Genomic DNA, 15,155 nt, shown 5'->3' with positions numbered 1-15,155 from the left:
AATCATATAATTGTGAATATTCATTTTTCCCAGTCCTACTTGCTAGTACTGTGATTAGATACCACCTTTGTTGTGGTTATAACAAGGAAGCTCCCCACAGTGAAGATCACTGCACAGCCAGATAATTACATTTTAGATGTATGTTAACAAGCTTTCATTATTTTTCTAGTCAATAGATGCTGTGATGCAAAATGGAGGGCTTCCTTAACTTTTAAAAGAATCTCAGGTTTTTAACTTTTTAACTACCTCTGGTGAAGAAGCAGAGATCTCTCATTGTACAGAACAGGAGTTAACAGTAAGCCCAAATGATAGGTGTTCTAGTTCATGAGATGTGTTGTCGCAGTATGAGGCCATTAGAATTCTGTTTTCATAAAGTTATTATTCAGGAGCGTGCCAAAAATTTCATGACACTGATTAGAAAACTCAATACCAAAAATACATCTGTTTTACTTTTTTTTTTAATCATCTTTGTGTAGTTATAAAGGATTCAGTGACAGAATTTTAGCATTTCATTATGTTTTAGGCTCTGACAGCTGGTCTTGTTGATTGTTCTGGGTATTTTGACCTTTCTTAGATACTTCACCTGTGAGCTGACAGAGGTGTGTATTTGTGTCAGTCTTTAAAGCTGGTAATAACTGAATATGATTGCTTATAAAATTGGTATAGATGGGTAGACAGAAATGGCAGAAAAAAATAGGCTTTTTTGTAAACTTCACTTGCTTACACTAAATGATTTTTATCCTTATTTATTAATTCTTAACAAAAAATAATAGCTCAGAGGAACTAAAATATTCCATTCCAAGAAATCCCAGCACTCCAGGCTGGTTGAGGTGGGCAGGGCCCTCTGTGTCCCTGTGTCCCAGCCCCTGTTCCAGCAGCACCACCCAGAGCAGGGTGCCGGGGCCCATGGCCAGGCGGCTTCTGGAGAGCTCTGGGATGGAGACCCCACAGCCTCTGGGCAGCCTGTGCCAGTGCTCCGGCACCCACTCAGCGCAGCACTGCTCCTGGTGTTCAGAGGGAGCCTCCTGGGCTACAGTTTGTGCCCGTGGCCTCTTGTCCTGGCACTGGGCGCCACTGAGCAGAGCTTGGCTCCATCTTCTTTGTACTCTCTCTTTGGGTATTTACAGACCTTGATAAAATCCCTCCTGAACCTCCTCCAGGCTGAGCAGTTCCAGCTCTTAGCCTCTCCTCAGACAAGAGTTGATCCCATCCCTTCATCATCTTGATGGCTCTCCACTGGACTTTTTCCAGTATGTCCTAGTCTAACATCTACTGACTAGAAAGGCACGAGACATTGTTCCAATGAGATTGAAATGAAAGGTGCTTCAGCTCCGGTTTCTACTCCTGAGACTGCTCAGAGATTTTATCCAGTTACTGGTTTTGATACAGCTGAGTAAGTACAACACTTAGCTTAGATTTTATGATATTACAGTAAGGAAAGTATAGAAAAGATGGGAAGTAATATCATTTTCTGAGGGGTTTCTGTACCGAGGTATGGCTGTTAAGGTATCAACAAAAAAGCTTGCTTTTATTCAGTGCTAAGTTTTAAGAATTGCCCAAACTGAATACTTTTCTTTTTTCCCTTAGAAGCTAAATATAGCATGTATTTAAAATACAGTTTATAGTTTGTATTGGCTAAAATCAGCCGCTCTGCTTCTCACTGTCTTTCTAGTTCTAAAAGGGCCATCCTTTTTGAAGGGGCACAAATAACATACATTTGTTTCTGTGGGCATCTGTTATAACAACACAACAGCTCTGGAGAGGTTTTCTATTTCTTATTTAGCAGCAGTGAAAATTGCAATTATTCTATTAACTTGGCTTGCCACTATGGCAAAGAGGAATTCTTTGGACTGTGAGAAGGAAATGTTTGTTTTCATAGGCTGCACCTTACATATGCTGCTCCACTTATAATTAAATATGAATATTTACCAATAAAGTGGAGTATTTTTGAAGTTCAGTTAAACTGATTTTTAAGATCCCATATATAGGCATAGGCAACCCATCTTGTGTTTTGTATAATGCCATTCATTATACAGAACTAATAGATAGAGTAGCAAATCAATAAAATATCACCATGCGCATCAGATGAACATTATGGCTGTAAATTTTTCATCAGGAAGAACCTGTAGGGGGAAAAAGGAAACAAAAAGCTAGATCAAAAGCGATGTGGGGAATTAATGTGGAGAAGATGAAAGGGAAGGAAGCGAACAATAGAGTTGATGTAAGTGGAGGATTAAGTAAAGCAGAAGCAATCATTTTTTATGGGACAGATGAAAAGAAATTGAGAATAATTGTTATGGGAGGTGCAAGCAGTAGCAAGTTGAAGATGGCACGTATTTAATGTCTGTATGAAAACTAAGGCTTGTTCATGATTTGTTCTGTCATTCGTTTTCCAAGAGGTAGCTTCCTAGTAGCTCTTGCAGTATCACGTACTGTTCTGACAATGACATTCACAAAAGCTTATTGGACTCTTTCACAAGAAATGATAAATGCCACGCTAGTATCATTCAACATTGTTCAGCTCCAGGTAACAATTTTATTTTAAATATTTGAAGCCAGCCAGATCCCCCATTCAAAGGTCTGCTGACCCTTGTATGTGCAGCACTAGGTTAAGTGGTTTGTTTAACAAACTGTTAGCTCATTATTTGGTGACGCTTATAGCTTGGAATAGTAAGTTCTGTAAGGAAGCATGTCTTCTGAAGATGTGCATAAGGCTGACACACAGCTATGCTATAAGGATCTGTTTGGGAAGAATTAGGAGTAGGGTATTATTTTGTTTCCTGATAGCCCTTTGCTGCATTCCACCTTGTAAAGAAAGTAGAGCTCGTAGGGTCATTCCAGTCCCTCACAGAAGGGCAGTGGTCTTGGAAAACGTCTTTATCCCTGCACTTGGGAAAGACAGTTGGGGAAGGTCTGAGAGGGCAGTGCTATTGTCTTTTGTTGGGCATTTATCACATAGCTAATAGAAGAAGCCCAGATGAAGGAGGCAGTGGTTTACACATGTTATTCGCTGAGTCAGAATTCTTCCTGTTTCATCGTAATTTTTCCCCTCAATTCTCTGTCATTGCTTGTATCAGTCAGGAGCCACAATAACAGCACCTTCTGGAAATTTTCAGCTCATTGTTGCTATTCCCACCTGTCCTCTGTTTGCCAAAGTCTAGCTGAAAGTCAAAGCGCTGGACGAGGTAGTGTCTTGGAGGTCATTTTAGACAGGAAGGAACTGTGCTGGTGTGGTATTAGGTAGGCCTGTTGCTAATCATTTGAACGCTGACCCTTTCAACTTTTTGCTATTTTGTGTAACAGTATATTCAAGCCCCCCTTCTGTCCTTGTTGCTCTTTCTGTACTGTCCTCATTTGTCACCTTCTTTTGAATAATGAGGCCTTGAATTATTTATAAACAATTATACAAGGGTTTTTTTAATAGTCCTCTCTCTTCCGCTTAGAATATGTTTGATTTTTAATGCATGAATTTAGCTTCATTAATATGCCTTTCTATGTAGGGTCCCCGTTTATACAGGCACTGTGATTTCCCTGCTCTGAGATTTTGTCCCTTGCTCTTCTTAAGTGGGGTTATACTAGCTGTTCTGATTCTTTCTTGAATGTCAAGCTCAATTTTTACCTTCTCCCTCCAAGTTTTTTTCTCATCTGCTTGTGGATTTCCTTTGAAAATGCTTAGCTTTTAAAACACTTCATTTTCCATTTACATGAATTTATACTTGGATCACATTTCTTGTTGATATACTTGCATTGATATCCTGTTGACATAATTGCAAAGTTCCTTAAACTCTAAAAATAATGGGGGACGTCTTACCCATTTTTGTTTTGGTTTTGCTTTGATTTTGCTTTGTTTCATTTACCATCTCCTAAATTTCCCACGTGAACTGCATTGATGCTTTGGATTTCAGATGCAGACTGCTGAAAGCCCTATTTCTCCAAAGAACACCTTGTGTAGTTACATTTTCTCCCGTTTCCTGAATATAGTCTTGTACAGAGAAACATCTTTAATGTGCCCTCTTGCCTAGGACCTTCCAGTCTCTGTGACACTTCCAACAACTACTTTGTGTTACAGTGTTAAAATTAAGTTTTGCTTCTTAGTGAGGGAGAATAAATTTCACACTTCGAAGAAATTCGGAAGATAGGCTGATTGCTTCTCTGTGGCAAATCCCCAGAGTTAGGCTCCAATTGGTTTTGCACCCTAAATATATACTGTTTTTGTAGTCTCTGGTCAAGTGGTGTGGACTGGCTTACTGCTTTGAGAGCAAGGATCCCCCTGGCAGAGGGGAGAATGTTTTAAATAGGATAGTAGATTCCTTATGCAGTGAGCGTATGAAGGTCTCTATCTGCCACATAGCATGATTTTTCAGTGCATGTGAGATGGAGTCTGGCCAGGGTTATTGGGGTCAGGAATTGGACCTTTGTTTGAAGTGCTAGGGAAAGTAGGAAAATGTTACTGTCTCTTGGGACTGCTAGGGCTTTGAAGCGTTATGATCCATAGTTAAACTTCCCACATTTTCTCATCTTTGGAATTCCACTTATGTTTTGTGGCTGCATGGGAGAATATGAAGTGATGTCTCTTAGATTGTGTTTTGTCTTTCAAAGTTTTAGAAAAATATCGTAGAAAAATTAAGACAGTAATTACAAACAAGAAATATTAATAGAGTTCCTGAAAGGCCCCAAAACGTATTTGTAAAAAGATCCATGATATGTTTCTATGAAAAATAAGCATTTTGCAACAAAACCTTCAAAAAATATGTATATACATTTATCTTGATATTTAAAAGATGAAGGCAATACACAGTAATATCAAAATGCCTTTTTCTTTGCTTCCTGAGACTTGGATAACATTATTGTTTTGTATTCTTCGTGCATTTTCTTCTAAATAGTTATCTCCAGAATTACTCATTTTTGCAGTAAATATATGGCTTAAAGAGTGACAGTTGTATCTTATAGTTATGATGGTCCCAAACTTTTTCAGTCCATGTTGGCAACTGTTAAAAAATAGGTATTTTTGATTTGCCAGAATCAGAATATTTGTAGACAATTAAAATACAAAGGTTGTTTAGCAGGTGCTGACTGCAATTCTGTAGTTATAGTACTGTAATCACTTCATGAGGTTTCTCTGGTGAGGAAATTATCTTTGTTTAATGCTAGAGGATGTCAGTAATTTGTCTCTAATGCCAAATTATTTCAGGGTGTGCACTTCACTTTTTCCCCTACGTTTACGTAGATTGGAAAATTGAATGTTCCAAACAACTCATGGAACAGTTTCCATATCAACTTTTATGTGCTAAAAACGTAATCAGGATTGTTCAATCCAACACATAAAATAGAATGTAATGTATATGGCCTTTCTGAAGAAAATATTGAGCTATTCTGTTAGCACGGTGTATTTGAATTTACCCTGGTAAAAGTCAGGAGCAAACCCCTGACACCTATTTGAATGTGAGTAGCTGAAACTATGAGAAAACAGAGAATTCTAAGAGACGTCTATTCACCACCATACTTTTCTGCCTTTTCAGTGAATTCATGGCTATCAGTTTAGCATAAACAGTGCAATCCCATTAACTGGTAAGGTAAACAGCATTAGATGTAAACATCTGTTTTACATTGCTACACCATTTGTTCAGCTTATGGAAATGCTGCAAAACTTTTTTAGTGTTTCCTCTTCTGTGTAATTGACTTATGACTCTTCTGATATCTCAACTTCTCCCTGCTGCTTCAGCTTTTCCTTTTTATACCTTGTGCACAGGCAAGTGTTCCTCCCTTTTCTGTTTATCGCCGATACCTGTGGAGCCATGTCATTCTTATTTCCTTTTCTGGACCTATTTAAAAAGTTAGAGGAAGGGCTCTCCAGTAGATATGCCTTCTATTACTTCTGGTCATTCCTTACAGTTCTTTTTTTTCCCCTGAAAGTTGACTGGTGAGTTTGATAAAAATGTGTATTCCTGTCTTGGTAATGGCCAAACATGCCCAAGAGAGATGATTTAAGTACTTATTTGGGAAGTAGGCATTGACGGAAGGGATGTGGTAAGCATGATGATGATGATGCTACTTTTGACTAGATTTAAAAATCATCAAATACTCTGATTTTAAAGTTACTAAACTTGGAAATAAAACAATGGAAGTAGGTTTAAAGATTTGTTATTGCATCTAGCCTTCTCTTCCCCAGTCCTTATTTTTATTTCAGAAGTTGGAGTTGCTTTTTTGTCTTCTGACTGTAAGTAAGAAGATATCTAAATAAGAAACGATACAACTAACCTATCTGTTGCCACAGTTTTTCCTTAGTCCAGTGTATTAATATGGCCCATTGGAAGTTTGAGTAAAGGGAGTGCATTGGGTTGCATATGATATAAAACAGGTTTGGCTATAGAAGCAATTGCATATTGTCTTGAAGCACGTAATGGGCAGTTTGGAGAAGATATGTAGCAGCAGCAGATATTTTGCATGTAAAGCTTTTAGTTTAAGTGGTGAATAACCTTGTGCTGGGGTTATCCTAAACACTACTGCTGACCTTTGTCCTGTTGTGACAGCTGAGAGCAGCAGGTTGGAACTGCTGGATGAAATCCATACCCATTGTACTTTCTTCTTGTCACTACACAATGTCAAATCAAAGACACTTGTTTTACTATTGCTTATTCTAACCCTTTACTAATCCAAAGAGAAGACAACCTTGCTGCCATGGTCGTAGGATGGGAAACGTAACTGAAATCGGTGGCAAAATATATCCAGTGTAGTCATCCACTCTATGTAACAAAATTAAGGAGCAATACAACTTCCAAATATAATATAGAATGCTTTTCTTTCTCATTGGCTATTTTGGAGCCTGCTGCTTTTATTGGATTTCTCTATCAAGTTGTGAATGAAGTAGAATACTCTTGCTCAGTTGATGGACATAGTTCTTATGATTTCAAATACTGTTCAGGTTGCTGTGGTACGCTTCATTTAGACCAGACCTGAAAGTCTATCTAATGCATAATCCTCAGTCTAGAAAGGAGACAGAAAACAAACCAGTAGGAATTGATATTTTTTAATGCTGGGGACGTGTGTGCAGGTCTGCCTGTCTCCTTTAATTTGTTGTTGTTGTTTAAGAGATCTTCCTAATATATATTCTGTGTTGTTAGCTTTCCAAAAGACTACAAGGATAGTGATACTGGGAATTTCTCAGTGACCAATATTGATTTACAACCCTCTCCCCCAGTTAAAAGACAACTGTTCCAAAATATATTGTTTGTCTGAAATTATAGTACAGATTTTAGGCTGTCATATTTTGTAGTGACATTGTTGTATGATTGTATAGAACTTACATTGCAGAGGGGGATACCTTTGTGCCTCTGAACTGGAAGAATGGAAACTGCAGCAGAAAGTCATTTAGGAATCAGGCTCGCTCAGTATGTAGGCATGATTTATGAGTCCAAAGCTCCAAAGCATCAACTACCTTGTAAATATTCATTTTACAGATGTATTTTATACTCCCAACATAATGCTTTTATTTACCCAGATTCTGCCATTGAATTCAATGCTAGACCCTTTGAAGAAAGTACAGGAGAATATTTGCAGCACATTATCCTGCTGATGAAGGAAAACTGGATTGCAATGCAACCTTGAAAGAGCCCCATATGCACTGGAAAGTAGCAGTACTGTTTGAACCACTTGCACCATTTTCTGTCCATCTCAGAGCAATTCTTATGCTGGAGCTAGGGCATTTGTCACAGAATGACTGGAAAAGCAAAGCAAGTCTTTCTTCTCTTCTCCTTTGGACCTATAGCAACAAATGCATATATTCCCCAAACCAGGTGTGATTTTTGTACCTGAAGCTGTTGCCATCAAATTTAAATGACTATGATTTCCTAACAGCTCATTTCTTTTATTGCAGTATTTTTAACTTTTTTTTAAAACTTTTTTTTCTTTTTTTTTAATTTTAGTAGGCTTGGGCAGGTTGCAGATATGAGCCATCATCTTGGTAATGACTCTACAAAGAAAACTGAAGTAATGAAGCAAAGTATTTGCCATGGGGGAGTGTTTTTGCTGTGTACAGCACTAGGTTTTACAGAGAGGATGTCTTCCCTGGTGAAGGGTAGAAGAAAGCATTTGCTGATTAGAGAAGGCCATTGCTTCTCTAATTTTGTTTTGCTTGATTCTGTTGTTGTTAATCTGAGAAGCTGATACCTGTTGTGTGCTCCTCTCCTTCATCTCTAGGCTGACATGCTCCTACTTCTGAAGTGAGATAAACCAAAGCAGCTAATGGTAATTTACATCTGTATGTGCTGCTTTAAAGCGAAGAGAGATAATTTGAATGAGTGCACGTGTTTGCTTTATTCTAGTGGTTATGGGCTATTTGCTATTCTTGTGATTATGGACTGCGCCTTCTATGAATGTGCTTAATACTTTGAAATTTTGAAAGAAATGATGGCACCCCACACAATGTCAAAATGTGCATTTGGAATGAAAGCCCAGCAATTCAGATTTCTGGTCTTGTTCATAGCAGGTAAAAGACTGCCTTGATGACACTTAGAGCAAATGAGTTTCTCTCCTGCAGTCATGCACTGAATAAATTGCTTGATCTAGTTTGGCACAAAAGGACATGATCTATAAATAGTTAACAGAGCTTCTTTCAGGACGAGTGATCTATAGACTGCTACTCTCTCTTGGGGTCTTTTTTAAAAGTAAGTGCTGATATGAACAAAAGAAAAGTTTGTTTAAAAAAAAAAAGAGACCTTTTTAATGAGGTTGAAACTCATATATTTTAACTTCCTTTTGAAAGTGTCTGGACAACCACTTCAAAAGTAAAAATAACTTAACTTACAGTCACTTTAAAAAGAAGAAAAAAGATCAGTCTGTTAATGTGATGTGAGTATATTTTTGTCAACAGTTACAAGATGCAGCGCAATCTAAAACAGCCAGTTAACTTGAATCAAAGATACTGCTGTCATAAAGGCATCGATGAGTTCAGCTTTTATTTGAAAGACGCTATTTCTAGGCTTAAAGCAACTGTCTCTTTGTGGTACTTTACATGGCAAGTGATTTAGTAACAGCAGTCACAGGTAAGCCTGACATGCCTGATGACTTCTTGGCTTCTAGAAGACCAGCAAGGTCTTCTAGACCTCTGTGAATTCTTTTGAAAGAATTCAAGGAAGAGAGCAACTGGCAGTAGATGCAGATTAAGCTACTTATTGAGGGCGTTTAACTCATGGCAGTCCATGTGACCGGACAAACTGCACTAGACAAGCTGAAAGAGCTGATGGATGTAATGACAAGACTTCACTGTCTTTGAAGGGGTATGGAGGTTGTGGGAGGTATCTCATGACTGAAGAAAAGCAAGTGTTGTACCAATGTTCAGAAAAGGCCAAAAGCAAAACCCAGGGAACTGCAGCTTGATCAGCCTTATGTTAATCTCCGGAAAGATCATGAAGTGAATCCTGTTGAAGCACATTTTTGGGCATACCAAGAAGGTGGTAAGGAATTATAAGCATAAGGAATTGTAAGCATTAATTTACCAGGAGTTAATCAACCTTGTCAGCCTTGGTAAATTGACTGGAACTGTGGACTAGCAGAGAACAGCAAATGTTGTTTAACTTGATTTTGGACAGTCTTTTGACACCATCTTGCACAATAAGATGGGTGAAAAGCCACTTGAGTGGTCAGGCTCACTGGGTTGTGGTTAATGGGTTGTACTGTCCCCAGAGGTCATCAGAAAGTAGAGCATTTCTGGGGTCTATCTTGATACCAGTCCCATTCAGCAATTTTATCACTGATCTGGAGGAGATAATGGAAGTGCATGGTCATAAATGTAAGAGATAACATAAAACAGTTGGAACTGCTCGGTACAGTCAAGGGCAGTGCTGCCACCCAGTGGGACCTAGGCGGGCAAGAAGAATGGGCTAATGGGAACTATGTGTAATTTATTAGCAAAGTCACTGTCTTTCTTGTAGACACAGTATCTAAATGTGATCTTATGAATATTGAGTAGAGGGGAATAAACACTTCTGTCTACCAACGGAGCAGGACACTGCTAGACATTTTTATCTTCAGGGCATTCTGCTGCCTTGTTTATGTCCAGCTCTCATGTCTGCCCAGATCTCCTGGTCCTTTTTCACAGAGCTGTTCCCCAGCCAGTCAAGTACAAGATACAGTCTGTATCATTTCAAGAGATTCTTCCTTACCATGTGGTGGACTTAATAACTTGTCTTAAACTTCACATAGCTCTCGTTTGCTCATCCTTCTGGCTGCTGTAGACTTTGTGGATGATGGTGCCCTACAGTGTTGACTGTGCCAACCACTTGTCAAAGGTGCACTCCATCATTTCTTCCAAGTTGGGATCCTGAAAAAAAATAAAATGTTTTGTGGGTAATCAATCAGATCCTTTACCGCTAGCAAATATAGCCTGAAGAATGGAGGAAAAAGCATATACAAGAAGGAGGAGAGGGCTCTCCATTGGCAATGGCCAGCAGCGGGTCCCTTTTGAAGTAGCTGGAGCTGGCTCTGCTCTGACATAGGACGGTGCTGGGCTCTGCTCACAGAGACCATCTCTGCAGTCCTTCTGCCACATACGTCCAGTACGTCCAGTAGGCATCACCAGACAGGACACTATAGGCTAGAAACTAGGCCGAAAGCATCAAGTTAAAGTTGAATTAAACATTGTTCTCATAGATGGGTTTTAAGTTAGGCAGACTCAAGGCTGACATGAAGATCTGCAGGCATAATGCAGGTCAGCATCAGGCAGGAAACAACTGCTCAAGCTGCCCTCCAGTCTCCTGGAAAACCACCTTCATTTCCAGGAGAAAAGAAGTGACATGTGCCAGATGTATGTGAGACTCTGCATTAGTAAATTAACAGGGCTATAACACTGAGGCTTGTGCTGCCTCCTCTAATTGCCTGACATGCATATAGAATGCCAAATGATGTTATTTAAAGGAAACGGAACACAGATTGTGCTTTGCAGCTCTTTGCACTGTTGGTTAGGTGTTATGCTGAACATCAACTCAGTCCACAAGAATTGAAGGGGCTGCTACTGGTTCAGGTGCATAGCAATGAAATTCTGCAAGTTGTGATAGTAGAGTAAGCTGTGTGACTTTTCCAACATTGTGTATTACCATTCTTTATTCTGAGGCCTCGTATACAGACCCTTTTGAATTTAAAGTAGTTGTAGAGGAGGACTGTGGCTGCTTTTATCTTTTTTGCCCTTACACAGGGACAAACAATACTATTAAATATATAAATATATCTTCACCACCACCATGCCACGTTTATTCATTATTAGCAGGTGGAAGCAGCTGCCTAAGAGCATGTAGCTCTATGTTCTGAGAAGGCTGCTGCAGTTTAGTGAGGCATGCCTTAGTTCAGGTAATACTTTTTCTTCCTTCTTTTTCCTTCTGACCCTTTATTCTTTCTTGAATGGAGAAAACACAGACGAGGCAATATGTTGTCTGTTTTCCTAGAGTGCCACTGTTTCTTTAGACTTGCTGTAGGCTTTAACTTTAGCATCTGTTCTTTTAGGGTGGTTTCCACCAGAAATTCTTTCATACTAGTTTAATCTGGAGTCAGTGATGTCTAGACTTGTGTAGACCCTTGTAAGGGATTTTAAGCAAATCACTTACTGCTGTGACACACTTTTACTTTTGTTTTTCTGTATAGTGGTGAAAGAGATAATTATTATATTGAGTTTGGCCTGGAAATGTTGAGTTCTATCTTGTCACTGGAGCGCCCTTCAATAAGATTATAGATAATCCTGCAGTGCAAAAAGCATGGTGTACAGCTGAACCCTTTTGGTGGCCTGGTCTGGTATGCTTTTATAGCATCTCTCCTCCTCCCTTGGAGGAACGTAGCAAATGATATTTTCAGGCCCAGTTCAGTGCAGACGGTCTTTCTTTGTTACAGTGATAGTAACAGATAGCTTTTTTAGTAATTGCCTTAGCAGAGTTCGATTGCTAATCAAATGTTGTTGAGGCAGAGCACCAGGTTTGCTTTTCTGCAGACTTTTTCAGATCGCTGTTCCCAATAAAGGCAGTATTTGCTGATTCAGGTTTGCTGGGAATGAGTGAGCTGGATCCACTGGTGCGTTCCAGCTGCTTTTCTGTGCTCTGGCAATGCAAACCAGCTGCAGGTCTGGTTTAACTCAAGTCAGGTTTATGGCTGTTTTGCATCACTGGAGCAGTGTAAAGTACTTGAAGCATGCCAGCTAATCTGGCCTGTTGCTGAACCATTGTAAATGACTTGTTTTTCTTCGTGTTCTGTGCATGTAACCTTATTTTTAGCTAAGCCTCCAGGAATTGAGTAGATTGTATCGCTATAAGTCAGATTTTATGCTCTGAACTAAAGTCTATAAAATTAGAGGATTTTTAAGCTAGATTTTTTTTCCTTAACTGCCAAAAAAAAAAAAAAAAATTGAATTACATATTGCTCCTCTGCACTTGGCTGCTATGGATTTCTTTTAAGCCACGCTAAGATTGCAGTTGTCTGTTCCCATTGTAAGATGAAATAATGATTAGTCTGAGATCTAAAAGAGAAGGTTTTATAAGTTTTATTTCACCAAATATGGGCTCAGTTTTATTCCAGATGCAGTAATTTAATTGTAGTCTGCTGAGAATGTATGCACTATTTGTGTCGTTATCAGCATCGTCTGCAATTTCGTGATTGCAAATATTCTGAGGTTTTGGGAGAGGGGGGAAATCAGCCAACTGTATTTTTTCTTCTGCTTATAGTAAATCTTCTACATGAAATCTTATTTACCAACATCTGATAGCACGATGACATTCAAAACATACCACAGACATTATTTTATTCCATGTATAGCAATATATATTTTTTATAATCCAGCTCTTTCTCTGAGGCTTGTATAGTGTTGAATGAGTTATGTGCATATCATTCAGTGGAAGAACAAGGAAAGTGTCCTTACACCTTCTCTGTGATACACAAGTGTGCCTATACTTCCTCCAGAACTCAGGAATTTTTACACAGAAATGTTCTTGCATAAAGATCATGTTGAGGTTTTTTTGGGGGGGAACTTCTACCTGTATGATCATATTGGTATTCAAGTCAGAAATTGCGTTCCCCTGATCAGCTGTATATTGAGAGAAAACATGACAGAATTTGCAAAGTTTTTCTAGACTTTTGAGGCAAAACACCGAAGAATTAATTACTGCCTCGTATTAATTAAGATAACAATGCAAAACCCTTCATTAGAAGCATAGAAGTTCTTCCCTTGGTCCTTGGAGAGAATATTATATGCAAGCCCTGTTGTGTGGGTTGCAAGGTGTCACTGGAATTTATATGCATTACTTGTCTAATTGCAGTAAATGTAGCATGTCCAGATAGGTTTAAAAGTTGGATGGCTGTTTGTTACTTGCTGGAAATCACTTGAAACCTTGCTACTTGGAGGCAGCTGTTCACAGGTCCTTCACCTCTCCCCAGAGATAGCTAGAAGACTCTGTTGTTGGACCCTGTCTTTTATGGCAGAAGCAGTAAACATGACAGGTTGTTTGGGAGCCATCTGTTTTAAAATGGTCGCTGCTTTGTATGCAGTAATGAACTTGAGATCAGTTTTCTGTCTGTCTTCATAGTAACAGCCTTGTTTGGTGTCACAACAGGTGGAAGTTGATGGGATGAAACTAAACGTGACCGGCGAGTGGAACCTGGCTTCACCCTTGTTGTCCATCACCATTGATGGCACTCAGAGGACTATACAGGTAAATTTACCAGCACCTTTATCTTTGGAACTGAACTAACTTTTAGATGCTTGCCTCTAGATGCAAAAATATTGATACATGGGGTCTACACTTTCCATATCATAAAAATTATGCTATGCTGTGTGAATAATGGAGTCTTTGTGTTTTGAATGCATTCAGACCTTCAGTGAAATGAGCTTCCCTTAGAGTTTCCTCACTTGGAGTTTCAAACACCTTCCATCTAATCAGAAGTTGCTTATTTTAGAAATTTACTCCAGTTTCCTAGTATCACTTTCCTAGGTGGCTGGAATTACTGTTTACAACAAGGTGAGGTATGGCAGTAGAAGTATTCTCCTCCTCATCTTGGGATCATGTTTTTTTTCCACTTTTCAGCCTTTGCAGATTGAATGTCGTGTGCATCTTCCATGTGACATGCTTTTACGACAAGTCTTTATTTAATATTATTTGTTCCATGATTTAGGAAAAATGCAGAAAGCATCCAAAACCTGTATGGTTTGAAGAAAAGGAAAATCTGGAGATTATAACGTAGCCATACATTCTTTCCTTCTGACCACTAATGCGTTTGGAAACAACTTCACGCAAAAGGATGTGCTTTTAACTGCCTTGTAGATTTGGGGAGGATAATGCCAATTAAAATTTATGTATTTGTTGAGGAATCATATAAAATTATAAACTCTGCTGATCCTGGAAGTAGTGAAAGGGGAAGAAAGTGAGACAAAAACCAACCTTCTGGGATCATTAAAATACTTTTTTTGTGTACAACATTGCCTGTTTTACATACATTAATCAGTAATACAGAGGTCAGATTTCTGATAAATTACAGTGAAGTACTTGCATTTGTTTTCATTTTCAGTCCTTGTAAATTGCCTAAATGGAAATGTTATTATTTTTTCTGTGACTGAGTTTGAAAGACACTAAGAAAAGTTGTATCTTTCAAGGACTGTGCTTAGTGAGAGGGGCTGGACTAGATGATCTCCTGAGGTCCCTTCCAACCCCTATGGTTCTGTGATTCTGTGAGAGTGAAGTTTTCACTACATGCAGATTTCTTGGTTGATTACTGCCAACTTCAAGGCTTGTGTATATCTAAAAAAAAGTAGTATTATACAGTATATTTTTTGTCTTTTAATACTGGTCCATTCTGCTGCTGTTTTACAATGTAAATCCCTGATCATTAAGAGGAAATTATACCAATTTTTAAACATACAAAATCTGCTTAGGAGAAAAACATATTTAGAATGGATACCCATATTCAGAAGGCCCTACTGCAAGCTGAGTATCATAGAATCACAGAATGGGTTGAAAAGGACCACAGTGATGATCTAGTTTCAACCCCCCTGCCATGTGCGGGGTCACCAACCACCAGACCACGCTGCCCAGAGCCACATCCAGCCTGGCCTTGAATGCCTCCAGGGATGGGGCATCCACAACCTGTTCCAGTGTGTCACCCCCCTCTCTGTGGCTAATAATAGTTAA

The 15,155-nt window shown here is 38.9% G+C and overlaps 1 protein-coding gene across 9 annotated transcripts in view; it reads left to right on the top strand.

Moving 5' to 3' along the window:
• Window positions 1-15,155, top strand: part of PCCA (propionyl-CoA carboxylase alpha subunit) — a 270,716-nt gene that overhangs the window by 189,564 nt on the left and 65,997 nt on the right. For all 9 annotated transcript variants that reach the window (XM_040706028.2, XM_416970.8, XM_046913872.1 and 6 more), the window contains one exon: window positions 13,584-13,682. In XM_040706028.2, coding sequence (XP_040561962.1) covers window positions 13,584-13,682 — 99 coding nt within the window. The remainder of the gene's footprint in view (window positions 1-13,583; window positions 13,683-15,155) is intronic.

This window comes from Gallus gallus, chromosome 1 (genome assembly GCF_016699485.2).
Source record: "Gallus gallus isolate bGalGal1 chromosome 1, bGalGal1.mat.broiler.GRCg7b, whole genome shotgun sequence".
Lineage (NCBI taxonomy): Eukaryota > Metazoa > Chordata > Aves > Galliformes > Phasianidae > Gallus > Gallus gallus.
This window is presented reverse-complemented; position numbering and strand designations above follow the sequence as displayed.